The sequence below is a fragment of the Nothoprocta perdicaria genome, unplaced genomic scaffold, assembly GCF_003342845.1.
Source record: "Nothoprocta perdicaria isolate Ctin4 unplaced genomic scaffold, notPer1 scaffold_375, whole genome shotgun sequence".
NCBI classification, from domain to species: Eukaryota; Metazoa; Chordata; class Aves; order Tinamiformes; family Tinamidae; genus Nothoprocta; species Nothoprocta perdicaria.
The window spans coordinates 380,503-402,531 of NW_020455616.1; the positions used below are offsets into that span (position 1 = coordinate 380,503).

Here is a 22,029-nt window from a genome sequence, read left to right on the forward strand (position 1 = left end):
CCGGAGCGCGGCGCGGAGCGGAGCGGAGGGGCCCGGCTGTCCCGTCCCGTCCCGTCCCGTCCAGCCCCGTCCCGTCCCGCCCCGTCCCTGCGCTGCCCGGCCGCGCGCCAGCACCCAAAATGGCGCCCGCTGCCTCGCCACCACCGGAAGGAGCGGGAGGGAAGCGCGTAGCCATTGGCCGCGCGCCGCGGCAGCGAGACCGCTGATTGGGCGGCTGCCGGCAGAGCGCGCGCCAAGGGCCGCTGCGCGCCTCAGCTCGGAGCGCGCGGCTGCCGCTGGGCCTCGGTGCCGCCGCCGCCATGTGGAGCGCGCAGGGTGCGGGGGGCCGGCGCGAGCGGGGGCACCGGGGGGAACTGGGGCGGGGGACACCGGCACCGGGGGACACCGGCACCGGGGCGCGCGGGGGCACCGGGGCGCGGGGCCGGGCGGCAGCGGGGGAAGCGGCGCTCGCGGTCCCGCCGCCCTCACCTCTCCGCTCGCTCCCGCAGGCGCCTTCGAGGGCGGCTACGGCGGCGCGGGCGGCTACGTGCAGTCGCCGGGCGGCTTCGGCTCCCCCGCGGGCACGCAGGCCGAGCGGAAGCAGGTAGGTGGCGGCGCCGTTGGTGCCGTTGGTGCCGTTGGTGCCGTCGGCGGCGCCTTTGGTGCCGTTGGCCGGTCGCTCAGCCCCGCGCCGCCCTGCAGCGCTCCCGCTCGCAGAACATCGTGCCCTGCACCGTGTCGCAGCTGCTGGCGGCCGAGCAGGCGGACGAGGCGTTCCGCATCGGCGCRGCCGACGTGGCGCAGGTCACCGTGGTGGGCATCGTGCGGCACGCCGAGAAGGCGCCCACCAACATCCTCTACAAGGTGGACGACATGACGGCCGCCCCCATGGACGTGCGGCAGTGGGTCGACACCGACGTAAGCGCCGCGCCCGTCCCCGCTTTGCTCGGCCCCTGCTGTTCTCAGTGGGGGAAAACCCCAAATTCAGGCGTTCTGACCCAAACTGGGGCGCAGCGAGGCGAGGGCCACTCCCTTCTGCAGAGGAACTACCAGCAGGAGGAGAGGAAGGGGCCTCTCTTGCACCAGGGCTGTTCAGGTTAAACATTAGGAAGGGTTTCTACGTGGAAAGGGCGTTTAAGCGCTGGAAGAGGCTGCCCGGGCAGCAGCCGGTCCCGGTGGAGACCCCGTCCATGGCAGCGCGTGGGGAACGTGCGGATGAGACCCCGGGAACGTGGGTTAGCACCGAGAGGCTTGCGCTCGGCCTCGGGATCGTGAGGGTGCCTTCCAGCCACGATGGTTCTCCAGATCTCCATTTGCACTCTACACCCTTCACTAAAAACTTAGTATTTCTCAAAAAAAAAAAAAAAAAAAAAAAAAAAAGGCTGTTTTGGAAGATATTGGGTGATTTCAAACCTCTGCAAGCCAMGGGAGACCTTGCTGTCGCGGGGCTTGCTGGTGCTGCACAGAGCTCTCCTCCCGCCTCAAAATCCATGCGTGGCTCCATGTGGAAGTTCCTTTACTGCTTTTTGTATTTCTCACTCGCAATATCTGTTTTTATTGCGTGTAGGTATGTGTGGCTTTGGGGCTTGCTTGGGATAAACCTCCTTTCTCAAATCGCTTCCTGCGCTGCTGGGGAAAGGAAAATGGGAATGAGCAAAACCTCAGGGTTTTTCTTCCTTCCTTGAAGGAGGCAGGTGGTGAGAACACCGTGGTACCTCCGGGAACCTACGTGAAAGTCGCTGGTCATCTTCGTTCTTTCCAGGTAAAATCACGTTGCGTACGGAAGGGTGTTCCCGCAATGAGGCTGGAGCAGTGGCCAGCCGGATTAGTGATCTTGTAAAGCAGCTAGCGGCGTTTTTTAGACTGTGCACTTAATGATCATCTTTGTTCAGCCTTTCCTTGAGTATTTTTGACAGCACTGTATTAATTACTTTGATCCTAAATGCAAAGGAGCCATTTAAAATGCCACTGTTGATGAGTACATCTGTTTTCTGCTTCCACTCTATTCGTGGGTGTTTGTCCTGTAGAGCTTAGACCTTGCTCCAGTTACTGGGGGTCATAATGTCACGGAGCTGCTCCGTGAYAGTCGCTGCTCGGATAGGGACGGTTACCCACCACTGTCCTTCCTCCTAGAAACAGTCACGCTGGGTGTTCAGTGTGTTCCTCTTGGCACTGATTTTTGTTTTGTTTTGTTTTCCTTCCCTGAAAGAATAAGAAGAGCTTGGTGGCGTTTAAGATCATGCCTCTGGAAAACATGAACGAATTCACCACGCACATCCTAGAAATCGTCAATGCCCACATGATCCTCAGAAAGAACCTTGCGGTACGTGCTCGGATTCCCTGGCACCGCCCTCACCCCCGGGCCGCCCGAGGGGGTTACTGGAGCTCTTCCAGTGGGGAACTTGCGTTCAACTCGGGAGCCTGAGGGGCTCCAAATCGCTGGAGGGCTGCAGCCAAGAGGTGGCAGGAACTTGGGGGGGGTTCTTCCCCAAATAACTTCGGGAATGCTTTGGGAATATTTGCCGCTCTTGCCAGGCGTCAGAAATAACGTCTCGTTTTGCTGCGTTGCAGGCGGCGCCGAGGATGCCGCTGCCGCCGGGCGGGCCGGGCGCCGCGGGCGGCATCGGCGGGGGCAGCCTGCCGCTCAACGGGCTCACGGCGCATCAGAGCCAGGTGGGTGCGGGCGCCGGGGCAAGCAGAGCGCCGGGGCGCCCGGCGCAGCCCCTCTGTCCCAGGGGGGACAGACGAGTCTTGCTGCTGACGGGCACGGGGAGCAGGGGGTCTTGGCAGGGGTCGCTGCTGTGGTAAGAAGGAGCCAGAGCTTTGCTCCCGTAAACACAGTGGAACGGAGGTGTCTGGGGTGCTCCGGGCGCCGTGGACATACGGGACAGGAGAGAGGAGGGGACGCTGCTGGGAAGGGCAGCGCAGGGCGCCGCACTCGTGAGGAAACTGCGGGCACCCACGCCGGGCTCTTGTGCTTGCAGGTGCTGAACCTCATCAAGAACTGCCCTGCTGCAGAAGGAATGAGTCTGCAAGAGCTCAAATTTCAGCTCCACAATATCAATATGGCAACAATCAAGTAAGTAAACAGGAACAGGGCTTGTTTTGGTAATTCGGACTGGCCCTCCTAAAGCCTGATAAAGGTAGGGGGGAAAGGAGCAGGATGCTTTCTTGCTAAACCACTCAAATAACTTCAGACGTTTCCAGGAGCGTGTCTGAGCTTCGGAAGTCTTTCAAGGTTAGAGTGGTCAGCCGCAGTGTTGATAAAATGCATCACTTTCCAAACCAATTGTTTAACGCTTCAGTAACGAAGGTGCACGTACCTGGGAGCGCCTGGGTGTGTTACGCACTGCTGTCCGCTCGCGTTGGAGGACTGCCTTGCTCTCCTTGCATATTGGGCAAGGTTTGGGAATAGATTATTTCTTTTTTTTTCTTTGCTATCTCATGAAACTTCTTTCTGAGACTTAAAAACAACAGTGAGATCTAAAGGCAGAAAATTCCGTTATTCTGTGTTCAAACCTTTTTTTTTGAAACAGAGATTGTAGAGTTGTAGGCACTGCTAGCAGCTATAGCAAATAGAGTGGTGACCAAGAGCCATTGCTGAGCACTTTGCCTTTATTCTGGAGAAACCTTCTTTCTCTTCCTGCTGAGCAAGGGAGCAGCAGTTCCACTGATCACGAGACAGAGCCATGAGAGCTTCCCAGAGGGAAGCAGTAAGGAGAGAAGCCGGRGGGGTGGTCTGTGGGCAGGAAATTTCGGAAGGAAAAGTCTTGACCAGACCTCTTCTTCCAAGGCAAGCAGTTGAATTCCTGAGCAGCGAGGGACACATCTACTCAACTGTCGATGATGATCACTATAAGTCTACGGACGCCGAGTGAAGCCRCGCTTGGTCCTCAACAACGTTTCCACCTGGATGTGGCTCTCAACAAATGCCCGTCGGTGCCCCGAGCTGCGCCGCCCGGCTTTGCCCCGCAGAAGYTCCGCTCTGCTCGTTCGGCCCTCGGGCGTCACAGTGGCGCCGCGTGCGACGCTGTCGATGCCCTGAAGAGCCAAACGCACAGAGTTCTGCTGACTCCATTCCCCTGCTGAGGCCTGGTGACCAAGAGCATCGGTGGGGAAGAACAGCACCCTCCAAAACTGCAGAGTTCTACTTTCTTTGTCTTGTTTTTTGTTTGTTTACCAATAGAGTTACCTGGTTAGAGAGCAGAACTTCTTTCTAATTTTGTCCTGGGGAGATCATCTTTCGTTTTTGGAGTAGTTTCTAACTCGGCTTTCATTACATTTCATTCACAAAGTGGGTAGCCAGCAGCAGTGCTCCACTAATGTACAGTAATCAAGACTAGATTTTTTTTTTTAATGATTTTAGTGGTTGAATTTAAACCTATATTTGTACTACAGCAGGATCTTGTTACTGAAGCCTTGGAGTATTTCCAGTAAAATTTTAACTTGAGTAGTCTGGCATGTTGTGGCTCTACGGGCATTTGTTCTTTTCTAAAGCATCTACATTTGTAAAAGTGGTCCAGCCGCGCACAAACACAGCATGTGCTTTCACAGGGGTTATTTGTTTTTGATTGTATATTTTTTTTCTTTGGGTTTTGAAATAAATCGCTCTAAAAGGTCAAACTAAACCCAATGTCTGGACACTGAGAGATTAAAGCATTTTGCTAATGAAAGGAGTTACCAGTTGCATCACTGGCTTCCAACTACTGCAGAGTCATTTTTAAAAAGGACACTTTAGCTCAAGCTGAAAACAATTACATCCTCTTTAACAGAATCTCAGCTCTATCTGTGACGTATTTTGGGGCTAATCTGCACTATGTAATAGTGGTATGGGAACTAGTGCATCTGGAAAGCAGCAGTGACCCCTTTTGCGGGCGGTTTGCAKATTAGGAAGCAAAACTGATCATTTATGGAAACTCAAATAAGTGAAGTTCAGAGGAGTGAGGACTGCACAGAGTAATTATGTGACTGGAGAGTMAGCTGGGAATTTTTTACTTAGTAATTAGCTGGGAATTCTTTGCCCGTTTGCTGTTTATTAAAGATTTCYGAAAGTGCCTGCTTTTGCCTGGCTACTGGGAGGATTTGGAATAAAGCTTGSATCTGTTGGGAAGAACTGTTGGTTCTTTCGAAAAAAAAAAACTAATTTGAAAATATTAGTGAAATTGGATCAAAACTCTGGGGATGCTTTTGGTTCTAATAAAGGAGATGAGAAAAAAATATTGGAATATTTTCAGTTGGTCTCATTTTCTTTATGCTCTCCCGCCTCTTTTCCTTGGCTGGAGCCTGTCTCTTTTCCCAGACATAGCTGAGGGCTTAGCTCTTATTATGGGATGATGAAAAATGCTCCTGGAGTTGTTTTAACTGCTTCTTGAGAAGGTAAAAAAAAAAAAAAATCCTCTGTTTGGTGAATTCTCAGCCCCAATCCTGGCTGTAAACCCAAGCGCAGAATCGGAGCGGGAGAAGACACCAGTGCCCAGCAAAGGTACCACACATAACATATAAATGTTATATGATTCTGTATGTAGTTTTTGCACACAAGTTTAATTTAAGACCTAAGCCCATCTTTGGGGGATCCCAAAAAGCAGAGGTTTAGAAAGGAAAGAGAGCCTGCATCTTGCGAATCGTCTTTTGAAGATCTTCATCGATGACTTCGTAGTCGTGATCAGAAGCATCGTTCTCCACCCCTAGAAGAGCACGGAAGGGCTGGGTAAACGCACGGGGCTGATGGAGCGGGGCAGGGCCAAGGGCCCTGGTTAAGCCTGGTTGGGGAGAGGCTGCTGCTGAGGATTAACTGGTGGGGAGCCAGGCAGGGAGCAGGGAACAGGAGGAGCTGCGCAGGGAACAGGAGGATCCAGGCAGGGAGCACGAGGAGCAGCCGCGCAGGGAGCTGCGCAGGCCGGCGGCGCCCGGCGGCGTCACCTTCGTCCCTCGTGCTCGGTGCTGGTGCAGCCGGCGCGCAGGGGTGCGTGCTCTCCTYGCTGGGGGTGCTCAGCGCCATGGAGCAGCTCCCGTCTTTGTGGGAGCAGGAAGGCCCGGGCACAGCCGGGGACGGCGCCTGCAGAGACAAGACGAGTGGCTGAGCGTGGCTGCAGAGCTGGCGGTGCCCGGAGCCCTTCCCACGGGAGGCGCCAGCCCCTGCTCCCGCTCCCGGCCAGGAAGGCACCTGCGCTTCGCCAGGACGGCCGCGCTCGGGGCCRGGCCCCGCGCCGCCCGCCTTGGCCTTGGCCTTGGGGGGCCGCGGCGGGGGGGCCGCGCCGCCCGGCAGCTGCCCCAGCAGGCGGTAGTAGAAGTGCTCGTGCAGCTCCTCCACGCGGGACACGTCTGCGGAGCCGGGCGGAGCCACGGGCTCCCCGGTGAGGAAGAGCGACACATCGAGCCAGCGCGGCGGCACCTCGAAGCGCTCGCGCGGCKCCTCGCAGAAGCTGCCCGCCAGGAAGGGCTCGGTGACGCGCGCCTCCAGCCGCAAGGCCGAGAAGGAGGTGAGGACGTCGCGGGCGAGCGAGGGGTCCTTGGCCACCACCCGGACGTCGGCGGGCAGCGGCAGCCGCTCCAGCGCCTCRGCCAGGCTGTACGTGTGGCTGTCGCAGAGCTCCTCCACGAAGGCGGCCGCCAGCGCGAGCGGCAGCCGCAGCTCCTCGCCGTCGTCGGCGCGGGCGCAGAGCAGCGTGGCGCCGAGCAGCTCCCGCGCCTCCAGCCGCTCGCCCGCGCCCAGCGGCGGCGCCTCCTCGGCGGCGCCCTCGCAGTCGCGCGTCACCACGACGCGCAGGCGCTGCCCCGCGCGCAGCCCGCTCGCCAGCTCGTGCACGGAGCCGAACTGGCGCGGGCGCTGCCGGAACCGGCCCGCGTAGGCGCTGGACAGCAGGAAGCGGCGGCCGCCCGCGGGCGCCGACGCCAGCACCCGCCAGGCGCAGCCGCGGCCATGCAGGTGGATGCGCTGCCCCTTGCGCAGGCGGGCGGCCCAGGCGCTCTTGAAGATGCCCGGTGGAGCGGGCCCCTCCAGGAGCTCGGCCTGCGCCGGGAGGGCTCCCTCCATGTGCAGCACCTCGCTGAGCAGCAGGGGCTGGATGAAGTGCACGTGCGGCRCCTGCTCCGTGACGTCCTCCACGTCCACCTCCAGCGTGGAGGGGATTTTCACCACCTCCTTGCGCACTGCGAGCAGGAGGGCCGCGCTGAGAGCGGTGCCCGGCTCCCCGCGACTGCAGCACCCATGGGTGCTGCCCGGGTGCCGGCGCTCCCGGGGCTGCCGTGGGCCAGGGCTCTGGGATCAGCTGGGCGCAGCTCRGGTTTGACCCGGGTGCTGCGGGGATGAAGCCAGGGGCACTACGGTGCGGAGCCGCCCCGTCCTCCCTGCCCTCCGCGTGGCCCGCGTGCGGCAGCTCCCGCACCGCGGTGCCCGCACACAACCACACACCCACACGCCTGTATGCCCATACAACCGCACACTTGCACACCCACACACTCGGACACGCTCACACACCCGTACAACCGCACACCCATACAACCACACACCTGCATGCCCACACAACGGCACACCCATGTACTATTGCACACCCACACACCCGTGCAATTGCACACCCGTGTGCCCGCACACGCATACACCCGCACACCCCCGCACACCCGCCCACGCGCCGGCCTGCACTCACGGTGCATGACGGCCTGCACCTCGTAGACAGGGCTGAGCAGGACGGGCCCCGGGGCGAGCGCGGGGCAGAGCAGGCGGCGGGGCCGGGCGGCCGGCGGCGCCAGCAGCGCGGGCAGCGCGTGGCGCGGCCGCCCGCCGCACGCGAAGAAGCGGCCCCGCAGCGCCAGCGGCAGCCGCAGCCGCCGCCCGCCCGCCGCCCGCACCGCCGCCGCCGCCTCGCCCTCCAGCGCCTCCAGCCAAAGCGGCTGCCCCTTGGGGAGCAGCTGCCGCCCCACGCGCAGCTCCGTGGCCGAGACGAAGCACAGGGGCCGGGCGGCCGCGCGGCCCCGCGCGCTGCCGAGCAGCTCCCGCAGGCTGCCGTAGGGCCGCGGGTCCGGGCTCTGCTGGAAGGGGCCTGCGGGAGGCAGAGCCGAGCGCTGCGGAGCGCCCGCACGGGAGGGTGCCCGCGCCCGGCACCCATGGGAGCCCCGCGGCTCTGCTCACCCGCGAAGGTCGGCGGCAGCTCCCGCGTGTGCCCCGTCTCCRCATCCTCGCAAATGACCTTCTGCAGCCTCACGGCGATGACCTTGAGGAAGTCCCCCGTGGACAGGCAGCACTCGCTGCCCGACACCTCGTACACGGAGCCTGCGGGACAGCACGCGCCACGGAGCGGCCCCTCAAGGAGACTGCCGTGGGGCGCAGCGCTGGGGCGGCCCCTCCAAGAGGCTGCCATGGGGCCGGCTCCTTCCTCGCGTTGCTCCCACCACAGCAGCCACTGCTTCCAAACTGCTGGGAAKCAGGTTTCTCTCTGCCCTGTGACTCATTCCTCACCCAAAGGCAATGACAAGGAGCGGGCAGAGGGGACCCTGGGCCACAGGGGGGGCCCAAACCCTGCTGCTTGGGATGGGCTCATCCGTGGGCACTGCAGCTCTGCCCACACAGGGGACCCTGCAGCCCAGGGTCCGGCAGAGGGCTGGGGCGCACGGGGCGGCCCTTTGGGGACAGATGGGGTGGACCAGGGTTTCCACGAGYGCAGGGCGGGGGTGGCAGCTTTGGTGGCCCCGCAGCAGCCGCGATGCTGGGACAACACGCGGCTCTAGCAGGAGCACCGCCAAGGATGCACGAGCTGGAAGGGCTCGGATGATGCTCCGGGTGCTGCCGCACGGACATCGCTGGTAGGTGAAGAACTAGAGTGGTTGCTGTTGACGGGAGCAGCTCTGTGGGACAGCCACATAACCGCTGCTCCGCATGAGCACAAGGGAGAAGCTCCGAGTGCAAGCAAGAAGAATGGAATAAAAATAAGGAAGGAGGAGGGGAAGGAGGAGTGGAAGCTGGGAGGAGGTCTGAGCAGGGCGCTGCCCGCAGGCCCTGTCCCCTCCCCTGTGCCCCAAGAGACACCGAGGGCACCCTTGAAGAAGGAAGTGAAGACGCAGCCGGTGCCCGGCTCGGCTGYGGGCACAGACCCCGCGCCGGGGCGGGCAGGGAGCCCGGCCGCGTGCCGAGACGCCCCAGAAGCAGTCAGAAATAATAGGATTAATAATGACAATGAATAAAGAAGTGTTTAAGAAGCATTAGCACTCTGGGGTGGTGCGTCCGCAAGGACCAAGACGGCTTACTGCCCATTGCGCTCCGGTCTGGCCATAGGATCAAGCACCATTTGCTGGGAGCCAAGYGCAGGAATCCTGCGGGAGCCGCTGCTTATTAGTAAGGAATGAGCGGCAACAGGGAGCTGGTACAGTCGTAGCCTGGTGTGATAATGGGGGAGAGGGCCATAAGAGAGAAGGGAAGCAGTGTGGAAGCGTGGGACAGAACCAACGGCTGGAAGCCCAAACACAGGAATCCAAAGGTGAACGGAGGCAGTTTCCAAGCGCCAGGAAAGCGCTTGGTGGCTCCTGGAGGATCTGTCCCCTGGCTGGGACAAGCCCAGTCCCCCTGCCAAGGGCAGCACGAAGCTGCAGCCACCTCCTCACACCACCAACGGCTCAACAAACTGCTGCTGTTTGAGTCAACGAGGGCGTTTTTATGCAGCTTTACGGTGTTATCAGGGCCAAAGGAARCCCTTGGGAAAGGTGCCCGTGCATCCTGCCCGGAGGAGCCAAGCTGCGGGCCGCCCTGCAGGGGCTGCTGGCCTGTCCCCCTGCCCACGGGCACCCAGGGTGGCTCCTGCCGGAGCGGGGCCAGCGCGGGGCTGCGGCTGGCATGAGCGCCGTGCGCGGGATGCCAGCGCAGTRCGGAAGGGCGCTCGGGGGCTGCTGCCCCTCGCACAGAAGGTCTCCTGCTCCGCTCCTCCCGCTCCTCGGCAGTGGCACGAGGACCTGGGCCCCCCCAGGACTCCGGCACCGGGGAACCACCTGCGGCGGGTGGCARGAGGGAGCGGTACCGGGCGCCTGGGCTGACACGGCCTCTGGCCACGGCTCCCACCAGGCGGGAACCCGGCACTCACCTTGGAAGTAGACCCCGGAGCAAACCCTGAGCACGCGGGGCAGCAGGGCYGGGTCCAGGGAGCAGATGTACTCGTGCAGGGAGAGGGGCTCCATGGGCGCACGGCGGCGCAGGGCTCGGGATGCCACCCTGGCTCCTGCTTTCGCTTCTGCMTCTCACTTCTGCTTTGGGCAGGGCTAGATCCCCTCCCAGGCTGCAACCGCGTCGTGGCGGCTCCTTGGCCCGCCCAGGCCGCTCCGCTYGTCCGCCTCAACTCCAGCCGATGGATCAGACCGCGGCATCGGAAGCAGGACAGGATCAAACCTGCTGCGGCATCGGAAGCAGGAYGGGCCTTCAAGCAGAAGGGAAGTTTGGAGAAAGATCTTTGCAAACGTGATGCCGAAGGGGATGCCACCGACTCCATCACGGCRGGGGAAGTTGGCTGCGTCTTGCAAGAATTGGCGCGTTTCCCGTTAGCTGGTAGAGGCTGAGCCAGTGCGAGGGAGCTGCTAACGCGGCCATCGCCCCTTGTCACCTTCTCTGCCGCTGCCGGGCAGAAATTCCCTGTGGCAGCTGCAGAACTGCCCTTCAGGAGCCACCGMCTCTTCCTGGGTCGCCCTTGGTCGTCCCTTCACCAGACAGAGCTGCCGCAGCTCCCGAGCTGCTCCTCGCAGCCCGTGTCGCTCCCTGGCGACCTCGGCGGACCTGTGCTCCCATTCCCCATGTCCTTCCTGCGTTCCCAGAGCAGCCGAGGCAGCACCAAGGGCAGGAAGAGCTTCCCTTGCCCTGTCAGCCACGTTCCTGCCTTAGCCCAAGATGTGAGTTGCCCTCTTCGTGGTGAGAAACCCACATGCCCTGAAGTGAGCCCTGCGGCCTCGCGCACGGGGAGGGGAGGCCTGGGAAAGGCCCTGCATCAAATCCTGCCGGAGCTGCGGGGCCCGGGAAGGAGCCGGACGCCCGGGGAAGACGTGCTCCACGGTACCTGGCGGGGAACGGCGTCCGCACGCAGCGGAGCTGCTCTTACAGGAACGCGGGCCGCGCCGTGGAGAAAYGCGGGGCTTTCCTGCCAGCTGAACACGGGAGCGAAGCCGGGGCTCGGCCTCGCTCGGCTGCGGCTCCCGGCACAGCGGAGCCCGGCGCTACACGGCAGGGAGCTGCGCGCCAAGCCCTGGAAAACACATGGAGAAACAGTCAAATCAGAGCATTCCCAAGCACCTGAAAAACAGGGAGAACCTGAAGGGCATAGGGCAAAGACCTTGTAGCCAGGGAAACAAAAATGTTTGTTATCTAGGCTCCGACTTACATGGCCTTTTGCTTTGAAAAGAAGGGAATCTGGTTCACACAAGACTTTCACACGCAGGGTGTGAATGTGATTTGCACTGCATCTCCTGAGCAAATGACAGCGATGCTGTGTTTAAAACGTCCAGGAGAAGCGTGGGCTCCCATGAGCTCATTGGGATCATTTCTCCACAGTTTCCATTAACATCCGAACAGGGGGTGGATTTATTTATTATTTGTAAAATATTTATTTTTTATATATCTAAAATAAAATAAAAGGYCGCCGAGTTCAATGAAATGGACCAAAACCGTGTGGTGGCCTGGGCTGACCTGTACGGACTGCGGTAGGTACTGCCAAAGCCTATGCAATACTCATGTGTTTTATCCATCTGTAACAGCTGTGGCAGCTGCTCTGTGCCCCAGCGGTTGCGCTGCATGCAGAGCTCGGGACGGAGCAGGGCCGAGGCGGGAGCGGCAGCCTTGCATCAGAGCACGTTGCATTCTCTTGCCCGTGTTTCGCTCACAGCTGTTCGCATCACGAGCAGCCAAAGGTGATGGAAGCACGGCAAGGACTTGGCAAAAATCCTCACGCTGACCTGCATGTGCGCAATGGTCTGAACTAGGGTTTTGATCAGCAGCGAGGAAGCATAAAGCCCAGCTTTAGATCCAAGGGTATTTTCTAGCTAGTAACTAGCTGAGCCTAAACAGGCAGAGGCAACAGAGAGACCCCAGCCTGCTCCAACAGAAGGGCACACGATTTCCTGGGAGAAACCTCTGCTTGGCAACAGCCACTGGGCACAGCAGCCACCAGGGGCTGTTTTACAAGTGTCTCTGCCGCTGCTTCTTGCAAAAGCCAACCTGCACAAAACAGCCTTTTGCAAGAGCAAGGTTACCCACCAACCTGCTTTTTTCTCTTTTTTGAGGAAAAGAACCTCAAGCAGCGGAAGCGCTCAGCCGACCACCCCTCTAAATCACGTGAAGCGTTTCCATGCGCCGGGGCGGCTGCCGGAGCGCAGGGAGGAGGGGACAGAGCGGCGGCGCCGCGTGGCGGGGAGCCCTTTGCGGGGCTCCGAGGGCGGCGGATCCGCGGCACCGTGCGACGCCCCAGCTGCCGCGCAGCTCCCAAGGAGCCGGCAGTTTCTGCAGCAGAACGGGAAAAGATGCACCCCTGCTCTCTCATCCTCCCCCCCMGGGCACCATTTCAACCCACTGGGTACCCTTTTGGTCCAGCTTTGGAAAGGTGCTCCAGGCTCCCACGGGAGAGATGTTCAGCCCTGTTTGGGTGCAGCTGGAGTTCAGTCTCCATCTTCTTCAKGCAGTTTGTCCGGAAGGAGCGAGTGGAAGAGCCGAGCAGGACAGAGCCAAGCTGGGGAACTCAGCGCTGCGAGGGAGGAAAACAGCGGTAAGTGCCGGGCAGGAGAGGGGCAGCTCGTAGGGCCACCCACACTCCCCGTTGGGCAGCTCCACCTCTCCTCTGGGGCCTACACTCAACAGTGGCCACCTGGGAACTGCCTGAGGAACTGCCCAGCCTTGCAGGACGTCCAACAGCTCTTGCACGTCCCCAGACCCCAGAGCAGGACCCCGACCCACGGCAGTGCAGAGAGGAGCCAAGAGAGCCCCTGCAGCCGCTGGCAACCAGGGCTCTGGTTAAGCTGGAAGGAGCGGCCCATTCCCCAGGGAGCAGCTTCCCGCTGGGAGCACTGCCAGGCAGCAGCGACTCCAAGGAGCAGAGCAGCACCCCGTGCTTGTCTTGCCCAACTCTGCCTTCCCYTCTGCCGTGCAACAGGGACGGGAGCTGCGCTGGAAGCTGTTGCTGCTTTCCCAGGAGGCCTGGGGCAGCCATCACCTCTGCACAAGCAGCCTCTCTTCGAGGGACTTCCTTCCGGTGTCAAAACCACAAGGGATCCTCCTGCAGAGCCCACGGGCACGGAGCAGCTTGCACAGCCCGGCTCCCGCAACGCCTCCTGCGCTCCATGCACTGATATTCCAGAACCAGAGGGGAGCAATCCTGGTAGCAGGTCAGCTCAGCCAGGATGCCAGGACGGAGGTGGCTGGAAAAACGCGGCCCTTGTTGCTCTTCAGGCCAATGGTTTCTTCAGGCACCACCTCTCCTTCCCCTTCCTAGTTCCCATTCTGCACTGCAGAGCGTGGCTGAGGTTACTAGGCAAGTTGCCGCCTTTCTAATACCCCAAGAAGAAATTAGCTGATGACCACACTGGCATTTGAAACAGGAAACCACAAGTGAAATATTTAATCTCTTACAAAACACTCAGAAAAGGCGGGAGCTGCTGTTTAGGCTGCCCTGCTGCAGCAGAGCGCCCYGAGACGCAGCCCGCGCTGCGGCGGTGCCGTGACTGCGTTTTACCCTGGCAGACGTCTCCGAACGGCCCCTCAAACCGCAAACACAACCACAGGAGGAGCCGGGCGGCCAACGAACACACCCAACGCTGCAAACTGGCAAAATCTGCATTTAATTTACAACATAATAAAGGTAACAGGTAAAAAGCTCAACAGAAAGAGTGAAAAGGCCTATTACATATTACACAAGTGTACAAACGTCTGTACAAAGCCCCTGGATGTTACAGCGTCCCCTCCTGTACTGGCCAGCTATGGCCTCTAAGCTCTGAAATAATGAGAGCTTGTACAAATCCAGGGAGGGGAAGAGCTTTAAAAACAACGAGCGAGAAAGCTTCCCTTTCCAAGAAAGAACTTGCAAAGAGCCACTAAGAGGGGGAAAGAAAAAAAGAGGGGGAAAGAGAGAGGTGAAAGGGAGAAGAGAGATGGGGGAGGAGAAGAAAGGGGTAGAGAGAGGAGAAGGAGGAGGAAAGAGGTGAAAAGGAAGAGGGAAGGGAAAAAAACAAAAGTCCTGTTCAACTTTTACTTGCCTTCACTAGTCTTACCCTAAAAAGCTGCCTTCATAAAACAGACTGGCAGGGAAAAGAAAATTTTACATCCTGGGAGGAAGCAAACCTAGAAAAAAAACAAAAAAAAATCAAGGGAGAAAATGTTTTAAAGAGCACGGAGTGTGTGGATCAGGAATGCCTGAGGCCTGACTTGTTTTCAGTACAACCTGCACCCATTGCTCCCAACTCCGTCAGGGCCAAGTCGCTGTGTTCTTCCCCGCTGTATTTCTGGTAAAGAGGAGGGGGAAACTAGCAGTCCCTCAAGGCACGACTCTGGGCTGGGGTAATAACTAATAATCATTTTTCCCTCCACATCATGATAGAAGCGATCGCTGCAGTGGCACAAGTAGAGCTGGGTTTGCAGCACCTGTCCCTAACAGCTCTCTTTGCAATGTGAAAAACGAGAATCTGAAGGGCGGCAGCAACTATCCAAATCCAACTCCTCATTTTATTCAGTGGACAAAAGTTGTGAAGTGGTATAAAAGAAGAACAGGTAAAATTAGGAAGCCAGCCTGGGGACTGCTCATTTAAGGTGAGGCAAATTCTGACAATTCATATTCTGCTTTTAAGCAGCTCTCATCTCTCACCTGCTGTTGCTAGCAGCCAAAAATAAAATATTGGGAATATTGTGAGTTTAGCTGTTAGTTATGCAAGTCTTCCAACATTTCTCATGGCTAATCATTTTCACTTGTGCCTTGCTGTATTTCGTACCTACTCTAATCTCACAGGTTCTGTCTGCAAAGAGAAAAAATGAAGTTATTTGAATTAGCACGGCCATCAAGTTAAAAAGGTGGTGGTTTCCACTGCGTTACCTCTGCTTTGAGTTATGGCAGTGGAAAGGAGGCATCCACACAGCATTTGGCTGTGTAATACTGGCCCACAGCTCAGGAACCCCACCGATTTCTCATCCATTTCAAGTCCAGGTTTTCATAGACTGGGGGATGCTGTAGTGTTTGCAGTAGTAATCAAAAAAAAAGGATCGAAACTTGGGGAAAAAAAAAAAAAAAAAAGAGAAAAAGCAAATCCACCACAATGCTGCACTTTGTAAAGGTAAAATAAAATTAAAACTGACCTATATTTTGCAAGTTTCAGACCTCCCATCACTGTGGTTTCTGCAAGGCTTGCCTCAGCAGCCCCTTTTTCCAATACAGTGGAAGAGCTGGGAGGAAGCCCAGCGGGAAGGGGCACCGCTCCTGGGGAGCGCRACACCTAGACGGATGCCCCGCAATGCAGGGATGGAGGTTCAGAGCAAAGACCTGCACGGAGAGCAAAGGCTAAGSAAAGGCTGCCAGAGATTTCGGTTCAAAAGGAGACGGGAACTGTATTTTCTTTAACAGACATATAAAAACATTTGAAGACAGATCTTTAAAGGCTATTTCACTTCTCCAACCTTGATATTATATGTGGTTAGGACACTGAAATTTTAAAAAGACGATACTGCACATGAACAGTTTGTGAAGTTCGTGGCTCCCACCCTCCCTCCAGAAGGCCCTGCTCAGATGAGCAAGGACGGGGTGGGCTTCTTGCCCGGCCAGGCCTCCTTGGCGTATTTCTTCTTCTTGGGTTCGTTCACAGCTTCGGGATTAAAGACGGCRGGGTTGGGCGCAGGGTTCATGTTAACTGTGGAGGGTACGACAGGAGTCAAGTCCACATCTGGGGCGAGGTTGGGATAGGGCATGGGCAGACCTCCGATGAGCGCTGTGCCGTGGACGCCGTGCGACTGGGGACCGGCCTCRTTGTGTGTCGGGGGCAGCCCGCCGTACAACCCTCCACTGTACGGGAAGTTCTGCATGCGCCGCGACGCAGAGTCATCCGTCGTCAGCGAGCCCGGATTCTCCAGGCGTTTTTTCTGGAGAAGGAAGCATTTAAAGTTATTCGGGATACAGGAAACAAGAAAGCAAGCTGCCTAAACTGGATCGCAGGGCCATTTTCTCCGAAAAGGCACCTAGGTTGGCAACAAAGCAGTCACAAATGTGGGTGGATTAACCATTTTCCATCTCTTTGTTCCAGAAGATTTCTTTTAGTGTTCCTTGAAAGCTATTTAATAAACTACTAGCAATGCAGAATGAAGGAAGGGGGGACAGAAACTGAGGTATTAGCTCAGGTTTAACTGAGAGCAGCTCTGAGCTCCCCTGCTTTGCCTCCTGAACCCGCTCGGAGACTTCAGATCCTGAGGACAAGACCATGAAGACACAGAATGGAATCCCTCCTTCCCCACACACTGAAAAACACAGYGCAATTTCTACATCACCTTGGTGATTTTATCTCACTCCTGATCATTCTTATGTAGAATTACCCTTTCCCACACATATTATTAAGCTACACCAGTGATCAGTGACATTATTACATCGTTCCTTAGCTACTCTGAAGTCCTTCAGACCTTCCTTACTCTTGCAGTGCTCCATTCCAATGTGTTACTGTAGAAATGAGCAGGATTTGAAGGAAAACTGCCCAATTTGCTAAAAACCACTTAACTGCAAGAAGTGAACGCAATGCCTGTGCCACAATAAAACAGTTTCCATCAYACAGCTCAGTGCTTAAGGTTGTCAAAGACTTGGGAGTGACTCTACCTTTACAGGGACTACTGCAGTCTGTACCATGTTCCTGAAGCGTCCAACAGATGGGTCCACGTCCTCTGTGAAGGGAAGCACAGCAAAGCTTCAGTAAGGACACAGAGGGGAAAGAAAAAGTTGTTACCATTCGTTAGGTGAAGCAGTCTGTGAAAGAACTGGTCCTTCTCCAAGCTGGTGTTAGGGCAACCAGTCCTCGGCCAGCAGAAACAGACCTCACTAAAGCAAGTAGCTGAGTATATATATGGATGGGGACACCTACTGGTTGGCTCAATGTGGGCTTATCAGATAAGCCATTCTGTGAAGAGAAACTGCTAAAAGAAACTTCATCTGCAGAGGGGCTGCCAAAATGCCTAATTCTTAATAACTTGCACTTATGAACGATGCCTTCTATTGACAATGTTCCTATTAACAGGAACACCACCAATATCAAATGGCTAAGGAAGAGAAATGATGACTGAGGAGCTGGCTACATGTGCAGACAGGTCATTGGGAATGAGAAGCACTCATTTCCCATATGCAGACAAGCAGGGGAAAAAAATGAGCAGGAGGTGCAAAAACAGAGTCCATGGGGCAGCTGGCAGGGAAAGCAGTAAGGGAGAGACGAAAAACAAACAGGTTCAGTCCTCATTTAGATGCCAAAGAAGGCGACAATGTAAAAAGTCATCCTGGACCCTTGAGATCCTTCTGACTGATGACATGTTGTGGGGTGCAGCTAAGCGTGACGCTCTCGTCCAGGAATCACAGATTTTTTATTGGTAGAACAGACGAGTCAGCGATCCAGGACCTGAGAGACGTGCCAGCTGCTCTGCCAGAGCAGATCTCAGTTACTGCCACGCTCCTGTTCTCCTTTACACACAAGCATGAGGGATTTCTAGGTGAATATTGCTGAAGGGGTTCCAAAGGCATCRATTAGAGAAAAACAAGCTAGACAGACACTCACCCGGATTAATGATTTCATCATCGTCACTGAACGTCACTCTGGAGTTCTTCCGTTTTCTCTTTGGTCTCTGAATATCCAAGTTTCCTTCCTCTATGGTTAGTGTGGAAATTCTTTTGTTGTGGGCTGTATTAAACTCTGTCAGGTTCTAAGAATATATTCAGAGAAGAAATAGTCTAAGTAACTAGTGTATGAAGTGTGCTTTAATCACATGATTGTGCATTTCAGGCTGCACCTGCAGTACTGTGTGCAGTTCTGGGCTCCCCAGTATAAACAGGACGTGGAGCTCCTAGAGAGGGKCCAGYGGAGAGCTACAAAGGTGATTAAGGGACTGGAACATMTCTCGTATGAGGAGAGACTGAGTGAGCTGGGCCTGTTTTCTCTGGAGAAGAGAAGGCTGAGAGGGGATCTGATCAACATGTCTAAGTTCATGAAGGGAGATTGTAGGGAGGARGGGGCCAAGCTCTTCTCATTGGTGGCCAGTGATAGGACAAGGGGTAATGGGTGCAAGCTGAAACACAGGAAATTCCATCTCCAGGTGAGGAAGAACTTCTTCACTGTGAGGGTGACAGAGCAGTGGMACAGGCTGCCCAGGGAGGTTGTGGAGTCTCCTTCTCTGGAAGTCTTCAAAACCCGCCTGGCTGCCACCCTGTGCCACATGCTCTAGGTGTSCCTGCTTGAGCAGGAAGGTTGGACTAGATGATCTCTAGAGGTCCCTTCCAACCTTGAAGATTCTGTGATTCTGTGATTTCAAAAATATATATACATAGCATATTGATTAGGTTCACTTTTAGGCCTGTAAGGAACCAAGGGTRCTTCAGTGCCCCCCACACTGCTTCCTCACTCCTCCCTAGCTTCCTACAGGAAACCAATGTGTGTTCCCTGGGATTTGACGTGGTGAGGACGCTAGGGAAGCACTGATGACTTGGGGTGCTGTACTCGGCTTGAGTACAAGGCCCATAGCCTTGGCACAAGGAGCCCCTCAAGGGCAGGCTCATGAGGGCACAAGCGCTGGGAAGCTGCATGGAGACAGCAGCTGCCAGCAGGAGACAGCCCAGRCTGTCTCCGAGGGGAAGAACCTGGGACTCTGGACGTGGGCACACAAGCAGGGAACGCCAGCTTGGATATCCCATGCGGGCRCAAGCATCACGGTGCTCACATCAAGTTCCGTCTCCTCCTCCGGCAGGCCCAGCAAGCCCTTGAGCTCCTCGTCGTCGCCGCCCATCTTCTCGTCTCCCTTAGCGGCCGAGGGCAGCGTCTGGGGCTTCTCTCGCAGCGTGTAGGCCCGCGTCGAGGCGCCGAAGGACACCGTGGAGTCGATGGGTATCTGCTGTGGCTTGTGGGCTTCCAAGCGGATGTGGCCCAAGAACGTGCCATGGGCTAGGGGCAGCGGAAGGGAAACAGCCTGTTAGGCGCCCGCGTGGGCTCGCAGTGCTGGAGCCCAAGTGCTGGGAAGCTCAGCACCCGCACGTGCACTCCTTTGCTCATTACTCTTTCGTTAGTTCATTAGTCTGGATTATTGTCAACTGTCCTCACAATGCAACGACAACAACAAAGAAACAGAAAATGCCCCCACAAAAAGGTATGCCTCAGATTGGGAAATGTTTAAACAATGAAACCTAGTGTTTCTATTCACTGAAATGTTCTCTTCCAGAATGAAGTTAAGTTCAAATTTCCAACACAAGCTCTTTTCTGACCTTTCCTGAATGCAGTTTGGATTGAAGCCACTCCACACCCCACYCTGATTAAACGCCACGGTACTTACTGCTGTTTAGATCTATGAGGAAAACCCTCTTGAGATGTTTGTGATAGACCAAGGCAGCRTGGACCCGAGAGCAGGACTGGTGGTCAATGGTGAAGTCGCACAGATCAGGGTTTCTCCCAAAAAGATAATACTTCTTCTCATCAATGATGAGTTTCTGAGTAGAATATCACAAAARCAGGTTAGATTCCTATAATCTCTCCTGAAAACCACCCACTCCTTGCATGTTCCAAGTTGAACTCTGCATTGCTTTGCTCAACACTTATTTCTGTAACATCTTCCAGGTCTCATACTGCAAGTTCTTATAAACTGGTACTCGCTAGTAAATAYATGAAATGCATTAAACATTTATTCTCTTTTAGATCACAATGAGAACACAAATATCTGTCAAGCCCACACTAGTACATACGACAGACACTGAACTTCTGCTTCTAATTAATGTCTTATTCACAACTAATGCAAGGTGTCCGTATTAAATCATTGCTTCAGGACAGTAAGTGCTGGGAGATCTACTGATTTACGTATGTTTACATATAGATTGCCAAGCTGTCTGTGTATCAACCACAGGAGTCCACAACTCATTTGACGGTGCAGACCACCTTGTTGTCAAGAGCTTCACCTTCAAATAGATGATCTGGTGACAAATAAGGCTGAGGTGCGAAATGAAGGATGATTACCCTGCAGCTGGGACATGTGAAACACGCTGTTGGCTCCTTTGAACCTCCCTGTCAGGGAACAGCACCCCTGGAAGTCTCGGTTTAGAGGGGACAAACCAAACAGGACATCAATATACTGAGACACGATTCATGCATTCTGCTGGCTACGTTATTGTCACCTCCTAGCTCTTCACTGCTGCTGGTTGCCACAAGACTCCCCAGCTAACCAGAAAGCAGAGACCACTGGTAAGAGCTTATGCAACTACTTGGGTTTCCAGCAAGACGAGCTGGAGATCTGTGTGCCGTCCCAGCACCATGATCTCATAGGAATCACAGAAACGCGGTGGGATAGCTCAAACRATTGGAGTGCTGTCATGCAGGGCTATGTGCTCTTTAGGAAGGACAGGCTGGGAAGGCGAGGTGGTGGAGTTGCTCTGTATGTGAGAGAGCACCTGGAATGCATGGAGCTCAGCCTGGGAGTGGATGATGAGGGGGTGGAGAGCTTGTGGGTAAGGGTTAAAGGGCAGGCCGACGTGGGAGACACTGTGGTGGGTGTCTGCTACAGGCCACCTGACCAGGAGGAGGAGGTTGACGAGGCCTTCTACAGGCAGCTGGAGGTTGCCTCACGGTCACAGGCCCTGGTTCTCATGGGGGACTTTAACTTCCCTGACATCAGCTGGAGAGACGGCACAGCGAGGCACAAACGGTCCTGGAGGTTTCTGCAGTGCGTCGATGACAACTTTTTGACGCAGGTTGTGGAGGAGCCGACGAGGAGAGGTGGGCTGCTGGACCTCGTACTAACAAACAGAGAAGGCCTTGTTGGAGATGTGAAGGTGGGGGGCAGCCTTGGCTGCAGTGATCACCAGCTGGTGGATTTCAGGATCCAACGAGGAGGAGGAGGCAGGGCAGCAAGTAGCCTTGCCACCCTGGACTTCAGGAGGGCCAACTTTAGCCTCTTCAGAGACCTGCTGGGAAAGATCCCATGGGCTAGGGCTCTAGAAGGAAGAGGGGCCCAGGAGAGCTGGTTAGTTTTCAAGCGGCATTTCCTCCATGCCCAGCAACAGTGCATCCCTATGCGCAAGAAGGCAGGCAGAGGGGGCAGGAGACCTGCGTGGATGAGCAGGGAGCTCCTGGAAAAACTCCAGCAGAAAAAGGCAGTATACAGAATGTGGAAGAAAGGACAGGCCCCTTGGGAGGAATACAGGAGCGTTGTCAGGGAATGCAGGGATGCTACGAGGAAAGCCAAGGCACGCTTGGAACTAAATCTGGCAAAGGATGTTAAGACCAACAAGAAAAACTTTTTCAAATAYATTAATAACAAGAGGAAGGTCAGGGAGAATGTGGGTCCACTGGTGAACAGGGTGGGTACCCTGGTTACGGAAAACACGGAGAACGCAGAGCTGCTRAATGTCACCTTTGCTTCTGTGTTTGTCAGGGGCAGCCCTCTAGAATCCCAGRCCCTAGGGACACAGGAAGAGAGCCAGAGGGAGGAAGGCTTGCCCTGGGTAGAGGAAGAGAGCATCTAGGGAGMCTCGACACCCACAAATCCATGGGCCCTGATGGGATGCACCCCAGGGTGTTGCAGGAACTGRCGGATGTCMTAGCCGAGCCGCTCGCCATCATCTTTGGAAGGTCCTGGAGAACGGGGGAGGTGCTGGAGGACTGGAAGAAAGCCACCGTCASTCCGGTCTTCMAAAAAGGCAAGAAGGAGGACCCGAGTAACTACAGGCCGGTGAGCCTCACCTCCATCCCCGGGAAAGTGATGGARCAGCTCATCCTGGCTGCTGTCTCCAGACACGTGGAGGAGAAGAAGGTGCTCAGGAGTAGCCAGCATGGATTCACCAAGGGGAAATCATGGACTAGATGATCTCTAGAGGTCCCTTCCAACCTTAAATATTC

General features: G+C 56.2%; 3 protein-coding genes across 3 annotated transcripts in view; 1 reads left to right on the plus strand and 2 right to left on the minus strand.

Annotated features, from left to right (window-relative positions):
* The first annotated feature begins 299 nt into the window (after nucleotides 1–299).
* RPA2 (replication protein A2) lies at nucleotides 300–4,904 on the plus strand. The gene is made up of 8 exons (XM_026044657.1): nucleotides 300–315; nucleotides 489–583; nucleotides 682–897; nucleotides 1,667–1,741; nucleotides 2,189–2,302; nucleotides 2,551–2,652; nucleotides 2,964–3,058; nucleotides 3,773–4,904. The coding sequence occupies exons 1-8, from the start codon at nucleotides 300–302 to the stop codon at nucleotides 3,855–3,857; spliced, it is 798 nt and encodes a 265-aa protein (XP_025900442.1). The 3' UTR covers nucleotides 3,858–4,904.
* A 664-nt stretch (nucleotides 4,905–5,568) lies between these two features.
* THEMIS2 (thymocyte selection associated family member 2) lies at nucleotides 5,569–10,137 on the minus strand. Its single transcript, XM_026044658.1, has 6 exons — nucleotides 10,044–10,137; nucleotides 8,014–8,245; nucleotides 7,623–7,726; nucleotides 6,143–7,128; nucleotides 5,899–6,034; nucleotides 5,569–5,663 (listed from the first exon to the last, which is right to left on the minus strand). Exons 1-6 carry the CDS (start codon nucleotides 10,135–10,137, stop codon nucleotides 5,569–5,571), a joined length of 1,647 nt encoding a protein of 548 aa, XP_025900443.1.
* A 5,092-nt stretch (nucleotides 10,138–15,229) lies between these two features.
* The window catches only part of PPP1R8 (protein phosphatase 1 regulatory subunit 8), a 10,144-nt gene continuing 3,344 nt past the window's right edge, over nucleotides 15,230–22,029 (minus strand). Inside the window, exons 3-7 of the mRNA XM_026044659.1 lie at nucleotides 19,478–19,631; nucleotides 18,872–19,092; nucleotides 17,716–17,860; nucleotides 16,773–16,837; nucleotides 15,230–16,051 (exon numbers count right to left, since the gene is read on the minus strand). Of these exons, the coding sequence (XP_025900444.1) occupies nucleotides 15,698–16,051; nucleotides 16,773–16,837; nucleotides 17,716–17,860; nucleotides 18,872–19,092; nucleotides 19,478–19,631 (939 nt within the window). The 3' untranslated portion in view covers nucleotides 15,230–15,697. The remainder of the gene's footprint in view (nucleotides 16,052–16,772; nucleotides 16,838–17,715; nucleotides 17,861–18,871; nucleotides 19,093–19,477; nucleotides 19,632–22,029) is intronic.